Below are 21,383 nucleotides of genomic sequence, written 5' to 3' on the forward strand. Positions count from 1 at the left end.
ATGCCCACGGGCTACTCGGCGGCCAACGAGCCGCGGCGCACATCCCCCCTATCATCAACACCCTCATCATCAACAACATCCCCCTCGCCCGTCCGCTGGTCCCGCCGCAGCTCGCGCCGCCTCTCCGACGCCATAACACGCACCCGCTCCTCTGGCCCGCGCGCCCTCCTCCGCCGATCCTGGGAGACATACCAAGAATGGAGCCAATGGCTCATCCAGTACTACCTCAGCCTGTCGCCTCTGTACCGCGCGCTCGCCATCCTCGCCTGCGTCCTCGGCTGGACCCTCATCATCCTCACGCTCATCTACTCGCACCGCTTCTTCGGGTGGCTCACCCCCATCGCGAAATCCTGGCGCCAGCTCCCCGGCGGCTGGCTCATCGTCTTCGCCCTCATCTTCGTGACGGCCTTTCCCCCCGTCATCGGCTACTCCACCGCCAATACCATTGCCGGCCTGGTCTACGGCTTTCCCAACGGGTGGCCCATCGTCGCCGTCGCATGCACCCTCGGCAGTCTCTGCGCGTTCCTCGCTAGTCGCACCGTGCTGAGCAAATATGTCGACAGGATGGTGGGTAAGGACCACCGCTTCGTGGCTCTGGGCCAGGTCCTCCGCCGTGATGGCATCTTGTACCTCACTGCTATTCGCTTCTGTCCGCTGCCGTTTAGTCTGAGCAATGGGTTCTTGGCCACTATTCCAAGCATAACGCCATTGTCGTTTGCTATTTCCACAGCTCTTTCAACGTATGTGCTCTTTTGACCTCTTATCCACCGTATCAGCTAACTCGGATCATAGCCCCAAGCTCCTCATACACGTCTTTATTGGCAGCCGCCTCGCCATCCTCGCCGAAGAAGGTGACAAAATGACCGCCGGCGACAAAGCCATCAACTACATTGGCATGGCTGTCGGTGGCGCCATCGGTTTGGCAGTTGGCCTCGCAATCTACCGCCGCACCATGGCCCGCGCCGCAGAACTCGCACGCGAAGAGGGTCGAGATATTGACGCCGCTGAGCAAGGGGACGGCGGCTACGACGATACCGATACGACGCTCCTGGATCCCGAGGACGCTGCTGCCATCATGGACGATGACGCCTTGTCGCTTTGGGATACCCAGGGAAACGGCTGGGACGAGTACAACGACGACGATGACAATGATCATAAGAAGCATACGAGGAACAAGAGCACCAGCTCAATTAGAGCTTGAACTTGGCCCCCAACAAAAACGTGGTGTGAATAAGAACGAAACAGCTACATTATCTTTTGGGTCTTGTTATACATTAGACGGCCGGGTGTTTTGGTATTGCTGGGGAATGCAGCGACTTTTTCTTTCTTTCTTTTTGGTTCAAGCGAGTCTACTATGGGCTGTGCCATCAACATGACAACCTTGGGTGTAATATTATATATTATCCGAATGTACTTTGCTTCGGATTTACTACCATCATAGAAGGCTCCATTGAGCAGAGGCGTCTAGGTTACAAAAATATAGATAATGCGGTATCATGAAAACCAAAATGCGCCGCCGATAGCCCTTCGTTAATTCCAGCCTTGAAGCAAAATCGTACAGGAGATTCCTGCAACTCCATAATTCATTCTCAATATTCATAGTTCGTTTCCTTGAGCATAATTCAAAACGCCGACGCTTGCATGAAAAGGAAACGCGTAGTACAAAGACGCAATGTAAATGCAAAAACTCGCCGGCAGAAAAGTAAAAATGCAGCTTGAAAGTATGAGACACCTTCACTGAGGTCCTCGATAGCGGTTCATAAATTCAATAGCCTGTTCCATTGGATATCCAATGAAGACTGGCCCAGTGAAGATCATTTGTGGTCCTCCACTGCCCTCGGCATGTGTTGCGTCTGGGTTTATAAAGGTTGGTTTGAGTGGAGGGGATGCGGATGTGGCCGGTGCCTCTTTCAAACTGGTAAAAGGCGTATCCTCAAAGCCGCGTGTCGGTTGAGGAGACTTGACCTCAGGCTTTGGGGTGGACGGCGGTGGCCCTGCAAAGCCTGCAGAAAACTTTGTATGATCAAAGGGGCATTTGCCTGCTCCACTGGTAGCAGCTGGTTCATCGCCTTGTGTGGAGCCTGGCATCCGCACAGGGGCCGGAGGCGGTGATAGAGGATGGTCATCTCTGTGGTTCGAAGTTTCGTAGATGGGTACAGATATACCCCAAGGCCGGCTGGGTGATTCTCCAACACGAACTTCTTTCAGAGGTCGATCGAAATGGCTCTGCCGATCTTCGTCAAGCGGCGCCAATACCTCATTGGCATCGGATTCTCCTCCGCCACTCACAGCCTGTGCCCAGGTTTCCACTCGACCGTTGGAATCTCCATCTCCTTGGCCCTGTTGCTGCAGCTGTTCCTCGGATTCTGGAAGCATCGGTTGATGTAGATGGCTAAGCCCTTCAATCATGCTCACAATATTGCCGTATTTGGAGTCCAGCTTTCTGATTTGTGTCTCATTGCGCTGGTATCGACGCAAACAGACCTCGTGGCTACGTGGAAGCTCATGTTTGTGGGTTTCCACGTAATGTGCAATCTCCTCGGGAGAGTGCTTGTCCATGAAACGAATTGGGCATTTGGAGGAGGCGGCGCCATTGGGGGCAGGTTGTGAGGTTGCCTCCTCAAACATGGCCGCACATATGGGGTCTGCAGAACTGTGAGGTGTGTGATCGACACTCTGTCTGCTCTCGCCATCATTTGTGCCACCGACTGACGCCTCCTTGGAGAAGGGGCATTGCAAATTACCCTTCTTCCCTTCTACAGTAAAGTCCTGTTCCAACGCTGTGGACATGGATGTCTGGTCTTGTGATGTGTGGGACAGAGTCTCTCTGCTAGAGCCAGTCGTCTTGCTTGAAGAGCTCAGTGAGACCAGTTTGCTAGCCATCCGCCGCCCGTCACGAATGATGACTGCGATTTGGTGTAGCGGCTGCGGTGTGGAGCGTCGTTGAGGTAGGGGAACGGGTGTGGTATCGTCGACAGAGGTATGTGGTGGAAGCTGTAGCTTGGCCAGCGTTTCCGCTATTTCTGGAGTTCCTGCTGCATACTTGTCCGCCAAGTACTGAAACTAGACGCGTGGCATGTCAGTACGCGAACTGTGACGCTGAAAAAAACGCCGGGTCTAGTTGTGAGAAGGGGATTTTTTGGGGAAACATCGAGAATGGTCAGAGTAAAATGGTGTCGGTCTCCGCAGTCAGACTTTTAGCCAGCTGCTCTTGATCTAGAGCTAATGATATCTCATCATGTTGATTCGACGATGTGTGTACTACCGGTCGTTCCGGTGTCGGTGATGCAGGGGAAATAGCTTGTTGAAGCTACAGAAGTGGGCAAATTTTGGTGGCGATAGGGCAAAAGCTCGGCTCCGGGTTCGGGATGGAAGGTAAAAAAACAATGCAACGTCAAAGTCAGCTTACCTGTTCGTGTGCAAACCGTAACTTGTGCTCGAGGACGGTCTTTCGATCAGCCAGGATCTGGACCTCGTCGGCAAGAGCGTTGAAAGCGTCCGCCAGAGAGTGAGTAAGATGAAGTTGGTCCATGCCCACGGCGAGAGGGTTGGAGGTGAAGAAAAGAGAAGGAGGAAAAACGAGCGATGGAACAGAAGGGCTTTGGGCTTGTTGGTTCCCTGGCCGAGGGTCGATGGAAGGAATCTAACTGGCTGCGGAGAGCGGAAGTGGGCTGTTTGGTGGGGGCTGCCTGTTGTTTAGTGGCTTCAGTGGCTGTAGAGCCAGGCCAGGCTTGGACTTCAGGGTTCCACGCTTGATTCGTCAGCAGCTCGGCTCGAATCTCGTAGCATTCAAAGGGACAACCCCAGTTCTGTCAAGATTGCTGGAAGTAATGGTAAAGAAGAAACCAGACAGCATGCGATCGGATGGATGCCATGGGACTGATGCGCAGCTGTCTGCATCCGCATTTCGAATGCCAGACATGTATGTGCCCATGGACGGAAGTGGAACGATCGCACACGTCTTCGCCTTTGTCATTCTGCCTTTCGGCTCGGATTCGGAGCTCATCGGAGAGCACCAGACATGAAAGTCCAGGGTAACGAAGGAACATTGAACATCAAATACCAGACTCTGTATGACGAACTGGACAGGACATTCAACCATGGCTGTCTCCAACCACGATTAAATAAGTAGCATTCACTCCATCCTAACCGTCACCAAATCGTGTTGTTCAACTCAATACGTAACCGTTTGTGTGATGTAATTTACCCTCAGGACCCCACTACCATCTATCTGTGAGAAACAAACTGTCAAACAGAATGAATGGCATGCATGTCACGAACCCCGAGTTCCACAGCTGCAACCAAATCACTACTTTGCCATTTCAAGAAGGACAAAAGACATATCCCAGTCAGTGCCTTACACGTAACCCACAACTCACAGTTCGTGATCCCAGTTCCAATGTCTACTAAATCACCCATCGACTGGTAAACCGGCTTGCGCAGGCAATCCAATTACGAAATGTCATGAAAACGAAATCCAGACATCCAGAGCCGCACAAATCGGCCAGCATTTCCCATCTCAATTCCCCACTCATCTTTAGCCCATGGGTTACACCGGCATAGGTGACTCTCCCGTCCTGCTTGGTTGGTCACAATGTAATCACATCACAAGTTCCTCTCACAACAGACATCTTTTGGCGGTGACCGATATCGTTTGTCACACACATTGTTCCTCCCCCTTCCTATATCTACCCCCCGCAACTCCATGGAAATAAACCAATCTCATACCATTAATTAATCCCATCATTTTCCCTTCAACCTTGTAAGTAGAAAATCCCCCGCTCCCCTCCTCCATCAGACCATCAACATCGCCAACAACTCACCTTGCTTACCCCACGATGCAGATCCACCTCACACTCTCACCTCACCCATCCGCCATCTCAACACAACCAGAAACCAAAACACACACCATGGGACCAGCCATTGTAGACATCCAACCAGCCAAGCTGCTCAGCAGCAAAGACCACCTTCTCCCCGGCCAACTCAAGATCACAACCTTCTTCTTCCAAGTGCCCCTCGACTATGAGAACCCCTCCGCGGGGTCCATCCAACTCTACGCCAGACGAGTCACAAAGCACGAGTCCCCCATCTTCCCACCAGACGAGGAAGATGCCCAGAAGAACATCAAGCCCTACATGATCTACCTAGAAGGCGGCCCTGGGTTCGGTAATCGCGGCCCGGCAGATCACCCCGTCACGAGGGCCGCCATTCCCCGTGGCTACCAAGTCCTATACATCGACCACCGGGGCACTGGCCTCAGCACACCTGTTTCGACAGCCATGCTCGCCAAGGTTGGTGATGCGGACGCCCAGGCCAGATACCTGCGTCTGATGCGTCAGGACAACACCGTCCGGGACTGCGAGGCCGTTCGAAAGCTCCTGACGGCAGGCTGGCCTGAACAAAAGACCCAATGGTCTACATTTGGCCAATCCTACGGCGGATTCATCACCCTGTCGTATCTGTCCATGCATCCAGAAGGTGTGCGAGAGTCATTTCTAACAGGCGGTCTCGCACCGGTTGGAAAGACGGCCGAGCAGGTCTACGACGCGACGTTCCGCAAGACCTCTGAACGCAACGAGCAGTACTTTGCCAAGTTTTCCGAGGATGCTGACGTCCTGCGCCAAATCGCAAATTACATCGAGAGCCAGGGCGGCAAAATCCCCCTACCCGCGGGCGGATTCCTAACCCTCCCACGTCTTCTGACCATCGGCATTGCGTTTGGTGGCCACGGTGGTTTCGATAATGTTCACAACATGCTCACTGCGTTGAAGACGTCTCTGGACCAGTTTGGCTTCTTTTCTCGCGCTGCTCTTGCACCCTTCGAGACGATTACCCCGTTCGACACGAATATCATTTATGCTATTCTTCATGAGGCCATTTACTGCGATGGCCCGCAACCGTCCAACTGGGCGGCTAATCGTGTTGGTAGAGCTCGCAGTGGTCCCTTTTCGTGGCTCAACCCGGACTTTAGTGTGGCACAGTCAACAGAACCGCTTTACTTTAGCGGCGAGATGATTTTCCCCTTCCACTTCGATACATACCCCGAGTTGATACCCCTTCGAGAAGTTGCGGAGAAGTTGGCGGCGTACAGAGACTGGCCGGCCTTGTACGACCAGGACCGTCTGCGTAGTAACAACGTTCCCCTGTATGCGGCTTCCTATGTGGAGGATATGTATGTTGAGTATCACCTGGCGAGGGATACGTCCAATATGGTCAAGGGGAGCAAGGTGTTTGAGACGAATGTCATGTATCATAATGCTGTGAGGGCCAAGGCCGACGAGGTGATGCACCAGCTTTTCAGCTTGAGAGACGATGTATTGGATTAGACCGCTCCAAGGGAATGACGAGACTAGGGGGATCATGATGGACCAAAATTCGAAGATTGTAGACCCCCGATGGTATACCAAAAACCCGCTAAATGCACACTCTCATGGTCCAAGTCTACTTGCGTCTGACGCTGTGTATGCCCCCAACATTGTAATGTAAATAGTCAAATCTCATCCATCTCGGCTTGCATTTGTATATCTGCGCCATGTCAGTACATAGTAAACCAAGTTGGTGACGCAGTACGCACTCCAAAGTCTATTAGCAGCTGAACAAATGATGTTTGCTTTGGCTAGCATCTTGTCTTCCATTAACTCATCGTTTTGGCCTTTGATACGCAATTTATTGGGTTGTGCCTAGACTTGTCAACGCCCATACTTCTGCCTATCATGACTTATCATTGCTTCCGCATACGCACCTGCATTAGTATTGGTACCAAGTCTTTCGGATCCGCGTTTGCGAGAGCCGCTATACTTCGGTATCCATTTTCAAAGAATACTCTTCTAATGCGGGGGTTAGATGTGTAATAAAAAGTTTGACCGTTGGACCTACGCTGTGCGACTCTTGACAAATGGAACCTTTGAGAGTGCCAAGAGCTCGGCTCTGGCTCCCGCCATCAAACGATCCGAAAAATGGTCCAACGCTGCTGCCATTGGTCTGTATTGGCATCAGTAAAATGAAAGACTTGTTGAAGGGGTGTAATGGTTGCATACCCCCATCCCATGTGCTCGCAAAACTTGACCATGCCGGCTGCAAAGCCCTGACAAGTCTGTGATAACGCTTGTACTGAGCCCCGAGGCATATCATATTTGCGAGCAACAGCGTGAATAGGAACTTCGTTGCAGATATCGCGTAGTTGCATAGCCAAGTAGAAACGGCGATAGACACGTGCAATTTGCTTCTCCTCGGTGGTTGTCTCCTTCAAACTTGCTCCTTGGGCACTGCTACCAGTCAGCCGCAGAATGGGATCCAGAGTATGGTGAATTTACTTACAGACGAAGAACCGATGTAGGCTTGATTCCGAGAAAGTGAAGGACCCGCAAGCCACTTTCATCCAGACCCTCCATTTCATTCCGGAATACCTGCCAATTGACCGAGGTACCGAAATCTTGGACTGGTGTAAACACGTAGAGTATGTGCATCTCGCCATCCATTACAAATGCCCGCAAGGCTTTGACGAGTTCCTTGTGAATGAAAACGCCATCGTCTGGGTCGATTGCCGATGCTACTATAGCCTTTCCCAATTGCGTCGGTGTGTAGTTTGAAAACAGATCGGATTCAATTAGACCCATAGTTTGAAGCTCATCAAGGCTGGAGTCTATGCTGTCGTGGATTAAGTCTGACGACTGGGACTTACGCAGCAGAGATTTAGAAAAGTAGTCCTCTATGGATTCACGACTGGTAGCTAGGCGGACCGCGACGACCTCCAGCAAAGCTCTTTCCTTAAAGTTAGTCATCTGGCAATATCCATGGTGTAATCAATTGAAGAGCTCACCGTTGAATGCGCCTATTCTTAATACTGAGGCAACTCGAAACTTTGGGAATATCTGCATGCATAAGCTCCAGAACATGGTCCAGATCAGGTTCTCGGCAACACAGATACGTCTCCCCGACTGGAGTTTTACCCTGCCGTCCGGCTCTTCCTCGCATCTGTCTCAACATTGCTGGGCCAATATATTCCCGCCCCAGTTTTACATTGTGCAGGATTACCCTCCGAGCAGGTCTGACAGCGGTTAGAATAAGTAGTCCAAGGTATGTACAAATGTTTTCTTACAAATTAATTCCAGCAGCAAGACTGCAGGTTGCTACACATACTAGGATCGTGCCGGCATCGTACGCAGAAGCGATGAGATCTCTCTCTTCGCTAGTTAGACCTGCCTACGCCCAGTTAGATATGCTTTTAAAAGAAATGCCCGAATGAGCTCACATCTAAGGAAGCTTATTAGCAGATAGAAAAACTCAGCAACGATGCAAGAGAGACCCACGATGAAATGCCACACCATACAGAACAGTCTCCTCAAGTACGGGATCTATTCCAGTGCTTAAGCTGCGCAAATCCCCCAGCAAGCTTATACGCTTATCAAAGATATCAGTAGCAAGTGTGTTCGGTTGGGGCATGACCCGGCTGATCCAGCGAGCATCAGACTCGCACAGTCCCCGACTACCGGCAAAGACGAGCACTCCATAACCCATACTCGCAGTTTCGTGTGCCAGAGATACCACTGCATTTAAGACCGGATCTTTGAATTCTTTATGCGCGGAGGCGTCGATCCGTCGGATAGGCACTGTCTTTCCGCCAGTTACATCCTGGCTACTGAGTTGCGATGGAGTATGCCCCAGTCCATCATTTGGACCAGCTAGAAAGATCTTGCCGTCGTAAACAAGATGCTCTTCTATCGGTACTGGTCTATATCGTGTCTCGTAAGTATGGGCGCCAAGCCACGTAGCAAGTAAGTTTAAGTTCTATGGCAGTCAGTACCTGGTGAACTTGTTAGTATCTGGTTCAACTCACAGGAAGGGTTGCGCTCATTCCAATTAGCTGCACCTGTTGTCCAAGGCACATCAGCTTTGTGGCAATAAGCTCGAGAATATAACCTCGATGGTCATCATCTATCATGTGAAGCTCATCCAGGACTACGCAGCGAAGCTTGCATATAGAACCATCCTCAATTGCGGTATTGATTAGAGCATTTGCCTGGTTGAAACGTCAGTGATACATTGATATGTACGTTCCCACACTGCCAACCTTCTCTAGTGTGCAAACACCAATATCAAAGTCATCCCAAGTGGCCCGTAGTTTCCCGCCACCAAAAAAGCCGACTACGCGAATGGTGCCATGATCTGCTCGACGGCGCCAAGGTCCATTCGCTGCATCTTGTAGCATTGAGTCGTCCAGAATTTTCACATCTTGAGCGATCTTCCGCAGCCAGCCTACTTTTTCCTGCACAAGGGCGACGTATGGAAGAACGAGGAGAGCCTTCGTGCCAGGTTCGCCGATTATTCGCTTTAACATAAGCACTGAGTCACTATCAGCTACGTGGAACATTCAGCGTAGTGTAAACAAGCCTTCTTACAATCGGCCACCAGGGATTTACCACCACCTGTAGGAGCACAATATACAAGGTTTCTCTCGCCATTGAGGAGGCCAGGGCCTTTTAGGCAGTTTTTTTGCCAGGGATAGATGTGATTTATGCCAAGCAAAGCAAAATTGGAAACAATTTGGCCAGAGAGACCATAGGTCGGATGGGAAAGGTCTAACTCGGGATCCCGAGATGACAAGGGTGTTGCGGAAATCAACCGTCTTTGTGAATACTCCGTCGTCGTTGCATGATTGCCCCTAAGATGTATTATTTTACTTGCCGAGAGTCGGCTTGGAGCCAAGGGAAGGTCGATGGCTTTTTGGAAATAGACTGTGGAATGCGAAGTGGAATTAGCAGCCGAAGTGGTCGCGAGTGGTTGCGGCTTGACAAGGCCACCATTGCTGGACCACGCCCTCTTTTGGCCAGCAACAGATTGTGGAGCAACGGGCTTTTGTTGTTGTTCTTGAGCAGTTTGCAGGCTGGTCTTATGCAACAAGCCCTGCATGCTCTTCATGGTGAGTGCAAAATATTTGACAGGGGAGAGACTGGCGGTGCATGGTTAGCCGCAACATGAGTGACAGTGAGAACGCGAGAATTTTTGGTGCACGAATGGAAACATTTAGCAAAGAGGCTTCATCGCATTTATGCCAAGCGAAAAGAAAAAATGGTCAAAAGTGAAAACGCAAAAGAAGTTTGAAAGCACGCAAGTGAAATGAAACAGGAGTAATTCGTCGGCGTTGCTTCATAAATAGAACCACCTTGGCTTTTGCACCGATATTTATCACGTCTGGTCCGTCGTTGCACCATCAAGCGTGTCGGATGGCAAGCACCCACATACGCGCCGTCACGTGGAAATTGACAGAGCAAGCATGAGGATGGGCATGCAGTCCAAACAAGGAAACAGCAAAACGGATTAACGGAAAGACGCAGACGCAGGCAGACAGACGCAGACAGCTGCAGAGCCACTTAAACGCGGGGCGTTCCTGAGTCCTGACACCTGCTGACACCTTGGGCCTGGGTTTTGCCTAGACCAGACGCGGACGCCAATGGTGCACCACACCGGACACCAACCAGATTGCCAGACTTGATGTTGCCAGACCAGACATGGACCAGACATGGACCAGACCCATTGAACCGACACCCAGCAGCAGACGCCAGATTACTCTTGCACACGCCCCTGGCTCTCTGGCCCCTCCTCCGAGTCCTCCCTCCAGTCAACACCTGGTACGGCCCAAATGTCCATTCCCTTCCCTTCCCTTCCCTTCCCAGCCCGCGGCGTCTGGCGCACGCTGCCATCAGTGATCCCGATTCACAGGGCTTGTCATTGGGACTGCCCCGCGATCCGTCATTGGCCAGCTTGCACAAACCCTGCGCCATTCCCTTTTGACAACAAGGCCACCAGTGATTGGCGAAACTACATGTAAAGATACTCTGCATTATCCGATGCCCACCCGCTCTGCCTACCCTCCATGTCTTGCAAAAAAAAAAAGTTGGCTGCGCGTCCATGTCCGTCATGTCTCGTTCCTTGACTTGACCTCGATCTGTGCCTTATGACCGAATAATACGGTGTAGCGATCCATCGGCTTCCATGTCTGGATAACTGTCATGTTACACTTCAGGTTGCAGCTCCGTTTCTGCAATTCTGGCCACAAGTCAATTTTCTGCCTGATTTTCCACTTCATGTGTCTGTCTGCGTGAACAACTGTGCGGCACACAACCCCCCAGTGCCTTCCTCTGATCGCGACCGTCCACCATTTACATACCAATCTCTTTGTGGTTGGTGTTGGGCTGCACGCTGTCCCGCCTTCACCATGTAGGACGATTTATCGTTCATCCTGGCATTACACGAATGCGTTTTTGTGATCTGGGGCTGAATCACTCACATGCAGTCTTCGACCAGGGGCCCTCCACTCGCTCAATGAGAGAAGGTTGGCAGGCAATCAACTGGACTGGAGTCATTAGACTGCCCCTACCACCCACGTCTGGCCCCTACGTGACCGTCTTTGATTGAATTCAAAGTCCCTGGGACGTAGAGGCTACGGCTTGGCATCTAGGATCTCGTAGGGACCCGGTCGTCTGTTGGCCCCTTAATTATGGACTGTTGGCTGCGACACTGGAAGATGGTGTCGCAACTCGTCGGGCGCAACTACTCTCCGCATGCCTTGACGAATTTGGCCAAGGTTGCAATTAGAAGGTATTTCTTTGCAGTTGCGCTATGTCAAAATTTTGCCCCTGATGCGTTCTGCCAAACAAAGGCTCGAAATACGCTAGTGTTGCGGCGGCTAATCGGGAATATCGCCAGTTGTTGGTAATAAAGCCATTTGACCCAGTTCGGCCTGCGCTATGCAACTCTCGCCCTACAGATCCCGCCAGTCATTTTTGCTGACGCGCTTCCTTCGAACCGCCGTCTCCCAGAAACTTTGTTCGCTCGCAGCCTCGGGACTATTTCAGGATATGCTCCTGGGGAGGGACGACTTTAGTCACGAGCCGTCCGGAGATTCGATCCAACTGACGTTGTTTTCCATGTCGTGGTCATTAGTTTGGGTGGCGCCTTGCCTCGCGCCATGCCCCACGACCCCCGGCAGTACCGCCCGGTTGGACTCGGGTGGCCATATTAATCTGTCAAGTGCTTGGTTGGGGTTATGTGTTGTTGGTCTGGTAGTACTGTATGGCCAACTGGTGTCGTCCTGCACACTGAAGCGGGCGGGTTGCTCTTTCCATGTCCTGGTCCTGTCAGGACGACCGCATCTGTTGCCCTGCATTCGCATTCGAGCAGCAATAAAACTTTCAAATGTTGGAATTCATCTCCCGTCACAGACATGTTTCCACCCACTTGAGCATCCGTCTACTTAAGTACTTTATCTGTGTGCGCTATTCAGTGCCCAGTCAGGCCAGTTGAATCCCTTATCCGTCTTCTCTCGGCCACGTCCCGTCGCTTCCGTTTCTTCACACATGGTGACATGGGCCAGAAATACCATGCCCTTCGTCATTGCCCCCCTCAGCCTACGAAGTCCAGCATGCCGACAATGCTATGCCCTCCCTCGCCGTCCGAACCTGGGTGACCCATTCATTCTTATTATTAGTTCTGCCCCGTAGCATTTATCAATTTTGCAGTGTCTGACCTACTCGCCCGGGATTCTGCGACGACACCCAGCGGCCAACGATTGTTCCACAGACAAACAGCCCCATGAAAACATTGCCGTGAAACGGTGTGCTTGTGCTATCCATGCCGTCGTCAGCAAACTAGTGAACATCTATCACCATCACATTGTGGAAAGTTTCGTGCGAGGACTTTAGACATTTTGCTACTGGGCGACTGGGTACTGTACCTGGCCACACTTGTTCAAGATGCATAAGCTTGAGAGCTTAGATGGGTGGATGTGAATCTTGACCTTTCTCTCTTGTCACTTCATTCTCTCCCCCAGAGCGGAACGGGAGGCGAGTGTCAACTGTGTCCATCATTTTGATTCAGCGACGAGACGGGACTGCGCCTTTCTGGGTCGACTTTGTCACCCAAGACACGGGCAAGTGTTCACCCTCTGCCCAGTTGACGTGTGTGGACTCCTTGGCGCTTGGCATGCCTGTGCTGTCTTCGACCCCAAATCTGTTGTCGCAGCATATGAACCAGATCGCCAGGTATTGTATCATATTGAGAGCTGTTTGGGCACGGTGGCAACTCCCGAATAGCGACGCCATTGATGGCTCTGTGACCCTAAATCAACAGATCATTTTTGACCTGACTTGCAGGCACTACAGGGCAGCCCATCTCCCTTACCAAATTGTGCATTTCGTGCATAGCCATGTGGCGGAAGAGACAATGAGGGCCATCGGGCTAACTGCCAAGGGCAATCGTGGCTGAATAGAGTTGGCGTAGAACGCACTCGTCTCGTCTCGTCTTGTCTGCTTGACAACCCGCTTGGTTGCTGCCCGCAGATCTGCTGAGTCTGGATTCTGGCTGGAATTGCCCCTTTCGCTTTCTTGTCGAAGCCATCCATACCATACTCTATTGCGAGCGTATGGGAAACAGATGGCTAGGCACCTCAACCTGCCATGCGCCGTACTCCGTACCTTGTCCACAGTGACGGGGGTGTCGAAATGGAATTTGCTCATCTCATAAGGTAAGAGAGGCACGGACAAATGAGGCCCGAAACACCAACACAGAATCACCTTGTGTGGCGAGGCCCGACAGCCACGCCAACCCTCCCAACTCTACCTGCTAGGTAGCTAAGTAGTTACTCGGTGCAAATAATGGGTCTACGTTGCTGCCTCCTTCGTGACCATGACTGTTCGGGATGTGACTCGCACATCCGTGTTCTTGTTGGCCTGTCCCTGAAGCGTTACGTCGCGAATTTGCACAATTGGTCTGCCTATGTCGTTTTTGACCTGAAGGGAGCATCGCGAACCTGGTTGTTTAGAATACCACATCACAATACGGAATACATGCGAGGTCGTAGCGCACACAGCATCGCTATGGTCAAGTACAGTGGTTGCCTGACTGAGTAGCAAGGTCAAGAAGAATTCTACGGTCGACAAAGCCGACCGTAGACCAATAATCAAGGACGTTATTACTACTCCTGTGATAATGTCCAGCCATCAGTTACAGACATCGATGCAAGAGAGCAAGGACCCCGGCTTTTGGCCACAAGGCGACAGCCGGATGGTGAGAAACTGAAGTGCCCAATACTAGGGGAATAGGGAATACCCTCTGCATCGTCGCTCCGAAGACTTCTAGCCTTTCGTATTCTCTCGTGGCAATCCCTCGTGCCCAGAGGCAAAACGAGGTTATTCAGTCGAACACGCCTGCCAAACCGTGGCCGAACAAGGTGGGCGCTGATGAACGCCTCGCAAAACCTGGGTTGAGATCCGTCCATTCATCAATGGTGTGAGACCCGGCGGGCCTGCGTGGAGACTAAGGTAACACTTGATGGCCGGGGGGGTGTAATGTATATATAAAGTATAGAATATCAGTGTCGAGCATGGTGCCCACCGACCATTGCTGGCTGCGCCTTCGCCCTGCGCTAGCAATTACCTCATGGCTACCCATGCCGCTAGTGCCGTCCGACCCATGCTCTGGTACCAGAGTGGACGTATCGAAGCCAAACCAGGGCCGCCGCCTCGGGGGTGCCAGGACGTTTCTTTCTTCTCCCGGCGCCTGGGGACCAGACCTCTCTTCTCTTTCAACCTTGTCTCCCACTCCATTCGCCGTGATTTCGAGGTGATTCTGTCTCGTCAAGGCCATTTTCTCTTCATCTTTTGTTTCTGGAAAGGCTGGCGTTGCTCGGGATAAAGTTTCTGACGCCTCGATTTCACCTGCTCTTTGCTCCTTCGCCACGTCTACTTAATCACATACACCACCTCTCATTCTTCACATACATACAACTGGCGAGGGCATGCCTTCACACGAAATTCGCCTCATCTCACTGCCGCGCAAATGATCTGTTGGTGCCATGGCCCAACAAAATGTGAGTTTCTGGCGTCTGCCTGAACACCTCCTGTAATCCCTTCATGATTTATACGTCTCTTGGATTTTGTCGAGTTTGCATTTTTCCCGCGATGCTCTTACATCGCGTGGGTTTCTCATACGTCACCTCACCTCATCTGAGCACCACACTTCTAACCACACAATTTATCTGCGCAGGACTCAAAGGTCACAAATGCGGACGCGCATTCTGCGCCCGATTCTGTGAACGCCCCGTCAAATTCCGATCCTTCATCAAAGGACTCGGGAGCTGATATGGCGGCGGGCTATGGGACGCGCTCTCGCAATAGAGGGGGCAACACCCGCATTAACTATGCCGAGGACAAGGACATCGATATGGATGTCTACGACTACTACGACAGGAAGGATCAAGACGCATCTAAGAAATCGTCGCGAAAATCAGACGTTGCCTCAAATGGCGACGGTGCGACACGGGCACTGGGCTCGCGACGGGCTGCGGTAGAAGAAGCCAAAGCAGTCGGTGCATCAAGTCAAAATGGCTCCAAGAACACAGCATCAAGTGGTGTTGGTGGTGTTGGTGCTGGGGCTGGTGGTGCATCTCAAGGCGCGCTGGCATCTGGCGCGGTGCCGGGCTCACGGAAACGCAAAGCCGCGGCGACGCCTGCAGTCTCAACCAGAAAAGCAGGACAGACTGGTCAACTCGATGGCACGTCTTGGCCAGATACCAACATGCTGACTTTTGAAAACTGCAACCACCGCCCGGACGCAAATGGGCGCATGGTGGCTGACGATGGAACAGTGTTGGAACCAAATGGTGAGTGCTTCACAGACTGACAGACACACATAATATAAGGTGGGAGTGGACAAAAAAAGGCAGCGAGAAGTGACTGAGCGAGTTTGGCTCTCTCACTCATTCTCACACCAGAAACACACAGAAACACACACACACACACACATTTCACTTCGAGTTGGGCAGTTGCACCAATTCTGCCAATTGCACCAAGCGGCGCGGCCGGGCTCCACTCATTTCGGGAGGACAAGGCAAAAGACGCAGGCAAGGCAATTTCAGCAGCATGCCGGCTAACCAAGAGTCGCAGATCATGTGTACCTCGTCTGTGAGCCACCAGGGGAACCGTATTACTTGGGACGCATCATGGAATTTCTACATACAAAGAGCGAGACGTCAAAACGGGTCGACTCGGTGCGCATTAATTGGTTCTACCGACCAAAGGACATTGGCCGCAAGAACACGGATACGCGATTGCTCTTTGCGACTATGCATTCCGACGTCAGCCCATTGACTGCCCTGCGTGGAAAGTGCCAGATCCTGCATCGCGTGGAAATCGACAACCTGGAAGCCTATCGCCGGAAACCCGACAACTTTTGGTACGAAAAGCTCTATGACCGATACATCCAGAAGAACTACGACCTCATCCCGACGTCGACTATTGTCAACGTGCCTGAAAGGGTCAAGAAAGTGCTGGATGAGCGCTGGAAGTTTGTGCTGGTGGAGCAAGGGCGTGGCAAGGAGCTCACTAGCGCCGTTAAGCTCTGCAAGAGATGCAGCGGCTATTGTGCAAGGTACGTACCACCACCCATTTGCTGGTCAAGGTATCTGGCCTGTTGTCAACATCAATTCCAAACCAAACCAAACGTCGTTTTATACGCTCTTCTTCATAAGCCCAAAGTTGGGGCGGCACAGAGTCTGGCGTCTGGACACGGCTTGCGTTTTATTTTTTTTTACCCTTCCTTTACCGACAAACTGTGCAAGTATGGGATGGGCCTTTTTTTCTTGCGTGCAGTTTCCCTTCTTGCCTGTTTCTCCCTCCTTCTTTCCTTCCACCTTCGTGTCCAGATACGTCTGGGCGGCTGGCTGGCTCACCCCCACCCACACCCACTTTGAGAACCTTGCATCCATGCTTCCTTCCCAAACTTCCTCTCTCTGTGTCTCAACCTCGCACCCATACAGCCACCTCGTCCCCGACGCCACCACTCAACGACATGTGCCGCCATCCATTGCCCGCAAGCTGCCCATTGTCGATTGTCCCCTCCCTAGCCTCCATTACATCTGCGTACCTGCCGGTATTTGTGCAAGCCGCCGAATCCTAAAAGTCACAGATGAATGATGCTGGACATGATGCCATTTTCAAACCTAATTTTTTTTTTTTGCTTTGATGCATTCATCACTATTCTATTTGTCTCATACTGACGCTTGTCAATTTCTTCAGTAATGACTCGGTTGATTGTGCAGTGTGTCAGAATACGTACCACATGAACTGTGTCAAGCCACCCCTGCTGAAAAAGCCATCCCGAGGCTTCGCATGGTCCTGTGCTGCCTGCAGCCGAGCACAAGAGCGCAAGCTGGAGGCTCGCAATACCCCCAATGGCACTGATGCTAATGGAGACTTTGACGACGATGATGCTCTGGATGACGACGACGACGAGATCCCTGGTATCATCACTGACCGCACAACACCAGTGGACAGCGAAGAGCATCACCATGGCACGGCAGAGCAGATTTACCAAGCCAGTCTTTGGCCGTGGCGGTATCTGGGCATGCACTGCAAGCCTGAGGATGCTCTCGATTATGATGACCGAATCCATCCTCGGGCAAGCACACGAATTGGACCCCGGCACCAAGCTAACGTAAGTGCATGGCCTGGCCGCCCAGTCGAGTATGTCAAACCCTTAGAAACAAGAAAGGGTAGAGGAGCCCCGAAATTGTCCAAAGAAGCTCAAGTCGCCCAGGAGGCTGAGAAGGCACTGCGAACCAAACGACCCAAGTGGGTGCAGGATGAACCACCTGGCTACCAAGTTCGTGGAGAAGACTTGGATGAGAATGATCCAGCCGCTACTTCCACGCGCCTTTGGGTACCTCCACCTCCGGATACTATCAGCGACGACGACATTAAGGGGTATATGACCAAGGCGCAAGCAATGACGAAGAAGTTCAATATCCCAGAGAATTCTACGAATCTCCAAGATATCGCACTGGAGACATTATACCGCCATAAGTATGACCCTGTTGATGCTATGAAAGCTCTGCCAGACACGAAGCGGGACTTGTTCAAGGAACCGACTTTGACACCCACCGAGCAACGGAAATTTGAGGAGGGAGTCGCCAAGTACGGCTCCGAGTTACACTCGGTAATGAAACATGTGAAAACAATGACACCTGGTGAAGTAGTACGGTACTACTACACCTGGAAAAAGACCGAGCGAGGCAAACAAATCTGGGGCTCCTACTCTGGTCGTAAGGGCAAGCGACTGGCCAAGAAGGAAGAAACTGCTGCTTCGAAGGCGGCAGACGATGTGGCGGACGCGGACGATGACTCGGCGTTTGACACTGAAAAAGCTGTCGTCCAGAAGAGGGGCTTCATCTGCCTGTTTTGTGAGACACCAGACTCCCGACAATGGCGACGAGCACCCGCCAGCCAAGGACCACTTAGCGAAACTGGAGGCAAGGCAGCCACCAAGGACAAGATCAATCAGACAGTCGTGGCTTTATGCAGACGGTGTGCTGAGCTGTGGCGCCGGTATGCTGTTCGGTATGAGCCCCCCGAGGAATTGATCAAGAAGGCCGGTCAATCTGGAGCCAAGATTTGGAAGAAGAAGCAGGAAGAGGAGCTTCTCAAAGAGATACAGATTGCAGAAGACATGGGCCTGATGACTCCTTATCGCGGATCTACACCAGCTGCCTCCTCCAACGGACTAGAGCCGCCTAGAAAGAAATTGAAAGGTGCACCAGAGAGAGACACCGATGCGGTGGTCTCGGATGCGGGAAGCAACACCACAGTCTCAAAGAAGAAGGACAAGACGGCGGACACGACGCCCATTCCCGATATGCCAAAGCCGCGATTACTCCCTTGTGCTATTTGCGACCAGATGGAGCCCCTCGGTGACCAACATGTATCTTGTAAGGAATGCCGCCTGACGGTGCATCGCAACTGCTACGGCATTTTGGACAGCCGAGTCCAAGGAAAATGGATATGTGACATGTGCTCAAATGACAAGAGCCCACAAGTCTCAATTGTAAGTTCCACATCGTCGTGTTCCTCGGCTGTTCGCAACGAACTCGAACTGTAAAGTGACTAACCAGGTATACTTTCAGCAATACAAATGTGTCTTGTGCCCTGTTGAGTACACCGAGCAAGATTTCATCGAGCAGCCCAAGCTCACGCACCACAAGAAAAAGATGTCTGAGAAGGATCGCGAGCGCGAGAGAGTGGAGGTCCAACAGGCCAGGAAAGCTGCTGAATTTTACCGCAAGAGACAAGAAGATCTCAATCGGCCAGTCAACCCTCGAGAGCCACTCAAGCGAACGGCGGATAACAACTGGGTTCATGTCACTTGCGCCGTATGGACACCCGAGGTCAAGTTTGGCAATGCAAAGGCTTTGGAGCCATCGGAAGGCATCCCGTCGATCCCGCGCAGCAGATATGACGAAGTTTGCCAGGCTTGCAATCAACAAGGAGGTGCCTGCGTATCCTGCCACCAATGTCGCATACCTTGTGAGTAGCAAGCGATGGTCTGAATGGGACGAATGGATGATGAAGCTAACTTGGATTACAGATCATGTAGAGTGTGCTCGTCAGCAGGGCCATCTACTTGCATTTGACATTTCGCCTGTGAAAAGTAGTCGTCGCGATCAGTTCAACATTGTAACGGTCAATGGAGAGAGCGGAACCATGTCGGCTGTGCTTTGGTGCAGAGATCACATTCCCACCAAGACCATAGCGCACAAGATGTATGATGTGGTGCCCGAGTCGGGACTGACCACGATGCAGCTTTATGCCCAGAACTATAAGCAGGCAGACCTAGCCCTGACTGGCACTGTCCGAAAGGCGAACCTAATGATGACTGCCGCTAAAATGTCTGGCCTGCCCTTGGTACCAGCTGCTCGGCGGACGTCTACGACTACAGCGCCGACTACGGCTTCGACAACAGCCGTCGCGACTCCGAATGGTGCATCGAATCATAGCCGCAATGGAGGAGAATCAACAGAAGCAGCGACCAATGCCCGACAACCTGGCGAGAAGGTGTGCATTACGTGCGGCATTGATGTCACGCCTAGGTGGTGGCCAATTGACAATACACAGGAGCGTCAGCTCACGAATGGACACCACGGCGCTATTGGATTTGAAGCGCAGAAGTTTGTGGAACAGCGCAAGTTTCAGTGTCACAAGTGCAAAAAGAACCCCAAGACTCCAAAGACGTTTGTACCGCACCCATCGCCACCTCCACCGGTGGCAGAGCCTCCCCGACAGCATTTGTCTGGACCACATGGCCAAACAGCGGCACCGCCATCCATGCGAAGTCCCCCGAGGGCAGCGGCTGCGGATTATCGAGCAGCACCTCTGCGTCCTGAAATCCATTCATTGCTACACCATCCAGCATCACACGCTCCTCCCCCTCCTGGTCCACCAGCATCTCATGGACCTCCTCCCATGGGCGGTCCTCCTCCACACTCACAGGCACACTCTCTCGGTCCGCGACCTGCGCCAGTATCTCATGGCTACCCACAGGTACCACCACCACGGCCAACGTACAGCGACTGGGGAAGTCAACACGGCTCTCCTCCTCGCCACATCAATGGAGGGCCTCCTCCACCGCTGCATAGCACTGCACCGCCCCCAGCGCCGGGCCTTACGGCGCTTCGGCCTCCATCTATGTCAGGACCGCCTGCGGTAGCCCCAATCTCGGTTCCGCATCACCATGCTCACGGATCACCGATATATGGAAGCGCGTTGCCCCCCTCACCCCGACGGCTGAACGGAACGGCAGCACCTCTGGCTTATGTGCCTCCATATGGCAGCGCCGCTGCTCCGGCGCACGCATCAGCACCGCGGCATAGTGCCTCTCCAGGCCTGAGTAATGGGGTGTTACCTCCTAGGTCGGAAGCCTTTTCGCATGGGCTACATCCGCAACGGCCCTCGTATGCCAGCGGCTCGCATGGCAGCCCGCCCCTGGCTCGAAGTGGCCTCCCTCCACCTGGGGGACCAGCACCGCCTCCTGCCCATGAGCCAACCCATTCAGCAGGCGGACTGGGACATCGACCTCCGGACAACAGGCCAGCTAGCGGTGCAAGCGCAAGTCCATCGCTACGAAACTTGCTTTCGTAAGCCTTGGTTGGAGTTATACCCATAATTCGAGCTCCAGATAAAGGAGGAGACGATGTGGCGTTTTCTTCTTAATTATTTTTTCTTACTGTCTTTTATAGTGTTTTGTCAAAGTTTGTTGTAAAGCAAAGCGACGGGGTGGAAACAAAACGGGGACTGGATGTATTCACAAGGCGTTATTTTTTCGGGGGGAAATGGGCACAAGCGGCTTGTGCAACAGAGCCCATACATCAGGCGTTAAAACGGGAGAGTGTTTCTTGGATTAAGATGGAGTGGTGGGCGGCGGAGATGAAAGGTAGATTCGTTACTTGTATATTATGTCAAGGCAGGGTACATGGGGTGCGGTGCTGTGAACACTGGCGGCTGGGTGCCTACTCTTAGATTCCAGCGGATTTAGACTCGTAAACCCCTGAGTGACGG

General features: G+C 52.3%; 5 protein-coding genes across 5 annotated transcripts; 3 read left to right on the forward strand and 2 right to left on the reverse strand.

Annotated features, from left to right (window-relative positions):
• Positions 1-1,201, forward strand: VFPPC_13378 (TLG2-vesicle protein; the record flags this gene model as incomplete). Its single annotated transcript, XM_018291155.1, has 2 exons — positions 1-740; positions 793-1,201. 2 exons carry the CDS (start codon positions 1-3, stop codon positions 1,199-1,201), a joined length of 1,149 nt encoding a protein of 382 aa, XP_018147103.1.
• Positions 1,202-1,734: 533 nt separating this feature from the next.
• Positions 1,735-3,532, reverse strand: VFPPC_13379 (hypothetical protein; the record flags this gene model as incomplete). The annotated part of the gene is made up of 2 exons (XM_018291156.1): positions 1,735-3,063; positions 3,410-3,532. The coding sequence occupies 2 exons, from the start codon at positions 3,530-3,532 to the stop codon at positions 1,735-1,737; spliced, it is 1,452 nt and encodes a 483-aa protein (XP_018147104.1).
• Positions 3,533-4,910: 1,378 nt separating this feature from the next.
• On the forward strand, positions 4,911-6,326 carry VFPPC_03014 (proline iminopeptidase; the record flags this gene model as incomplete). Its single annotated transcript, XM_018282573.1, has 1 exon — positions 4,911-6,326. The coding sequence occupies one exon, from the start codon at positions 4,911-4,913 to the stop codon at positions 6,324-6,326; it is 1,416 nt and encodes a 471-aa protein (XP_018147105.1).
• A 164-nt stretch (positions 6,327-6,490) lies between these two features.
• Positions 6,491-9,918, reverse strand: VFPPC_15595 (DNA-directed DNA polymerase theta; the record flags this gene model as incomplete). Its single annotated transcript, XM_018293348.1, has 12 exons — positions 6,491-6,525; positions 6,575-6,680; positions 6,743-6,827; positions 6,877-6,981; positions 7,038-7,265; positions 7,318-7,761; positions 7,820-8,047; positions 8,099-8,202; positions 8,350-8,787; positions 8,837-9,019; positions 9,071-9,342; positions 9,399-9,918. 12 exons carry the CDS (start codon positions 9,916-9,918, stop codon positions 6,491-6,493), a joined length of 2,748 nt encoding a protein of 915 aa, XP_018147106.1.
• A 4,933-nt stretch (positions 9,919-14,851) lies between these two features.
• On the forward strand, positions 14,852-20,966 carry VFPPC_03018 (PHD finger and BAH domain-containing protein (Snt2); the record flags this gene model as incomplete). Its single annotated transcript, XM_022428305.1, has 6 exons — positions 14,852-14,866; positions 15,043-15,658; positions 15,942-16,425; positions 17,073-18,876; positions 18,956-19,355; positions 19,417-20,966. 6 exons carry the CDS (start codon positions 14,852-14,854, stop codon positions 20,964-20,966), a joined length of 4,869 nt encoding a protein of 1,622 aa, XP_022284585.1.
• Between the last annotated feature and the right edge of the window lie 417 nt (positions 20,967-21,383).

The sequence above is a fragment of the Pochonia chlamydosporia genome, chromosome 2, assembly GCF_001653235.2.
Source record: "Pochonia chlamydosporia 170 chromosome 2, whole genome shotgun sequence".
Classification (NCBI taxonomy): Eukaryota; Fungi; Ascomycota; class Sordariomycetes; order Hypocreales; family Clavicipitaceae; genus Pochonia; species Pochonia chlamydosporia.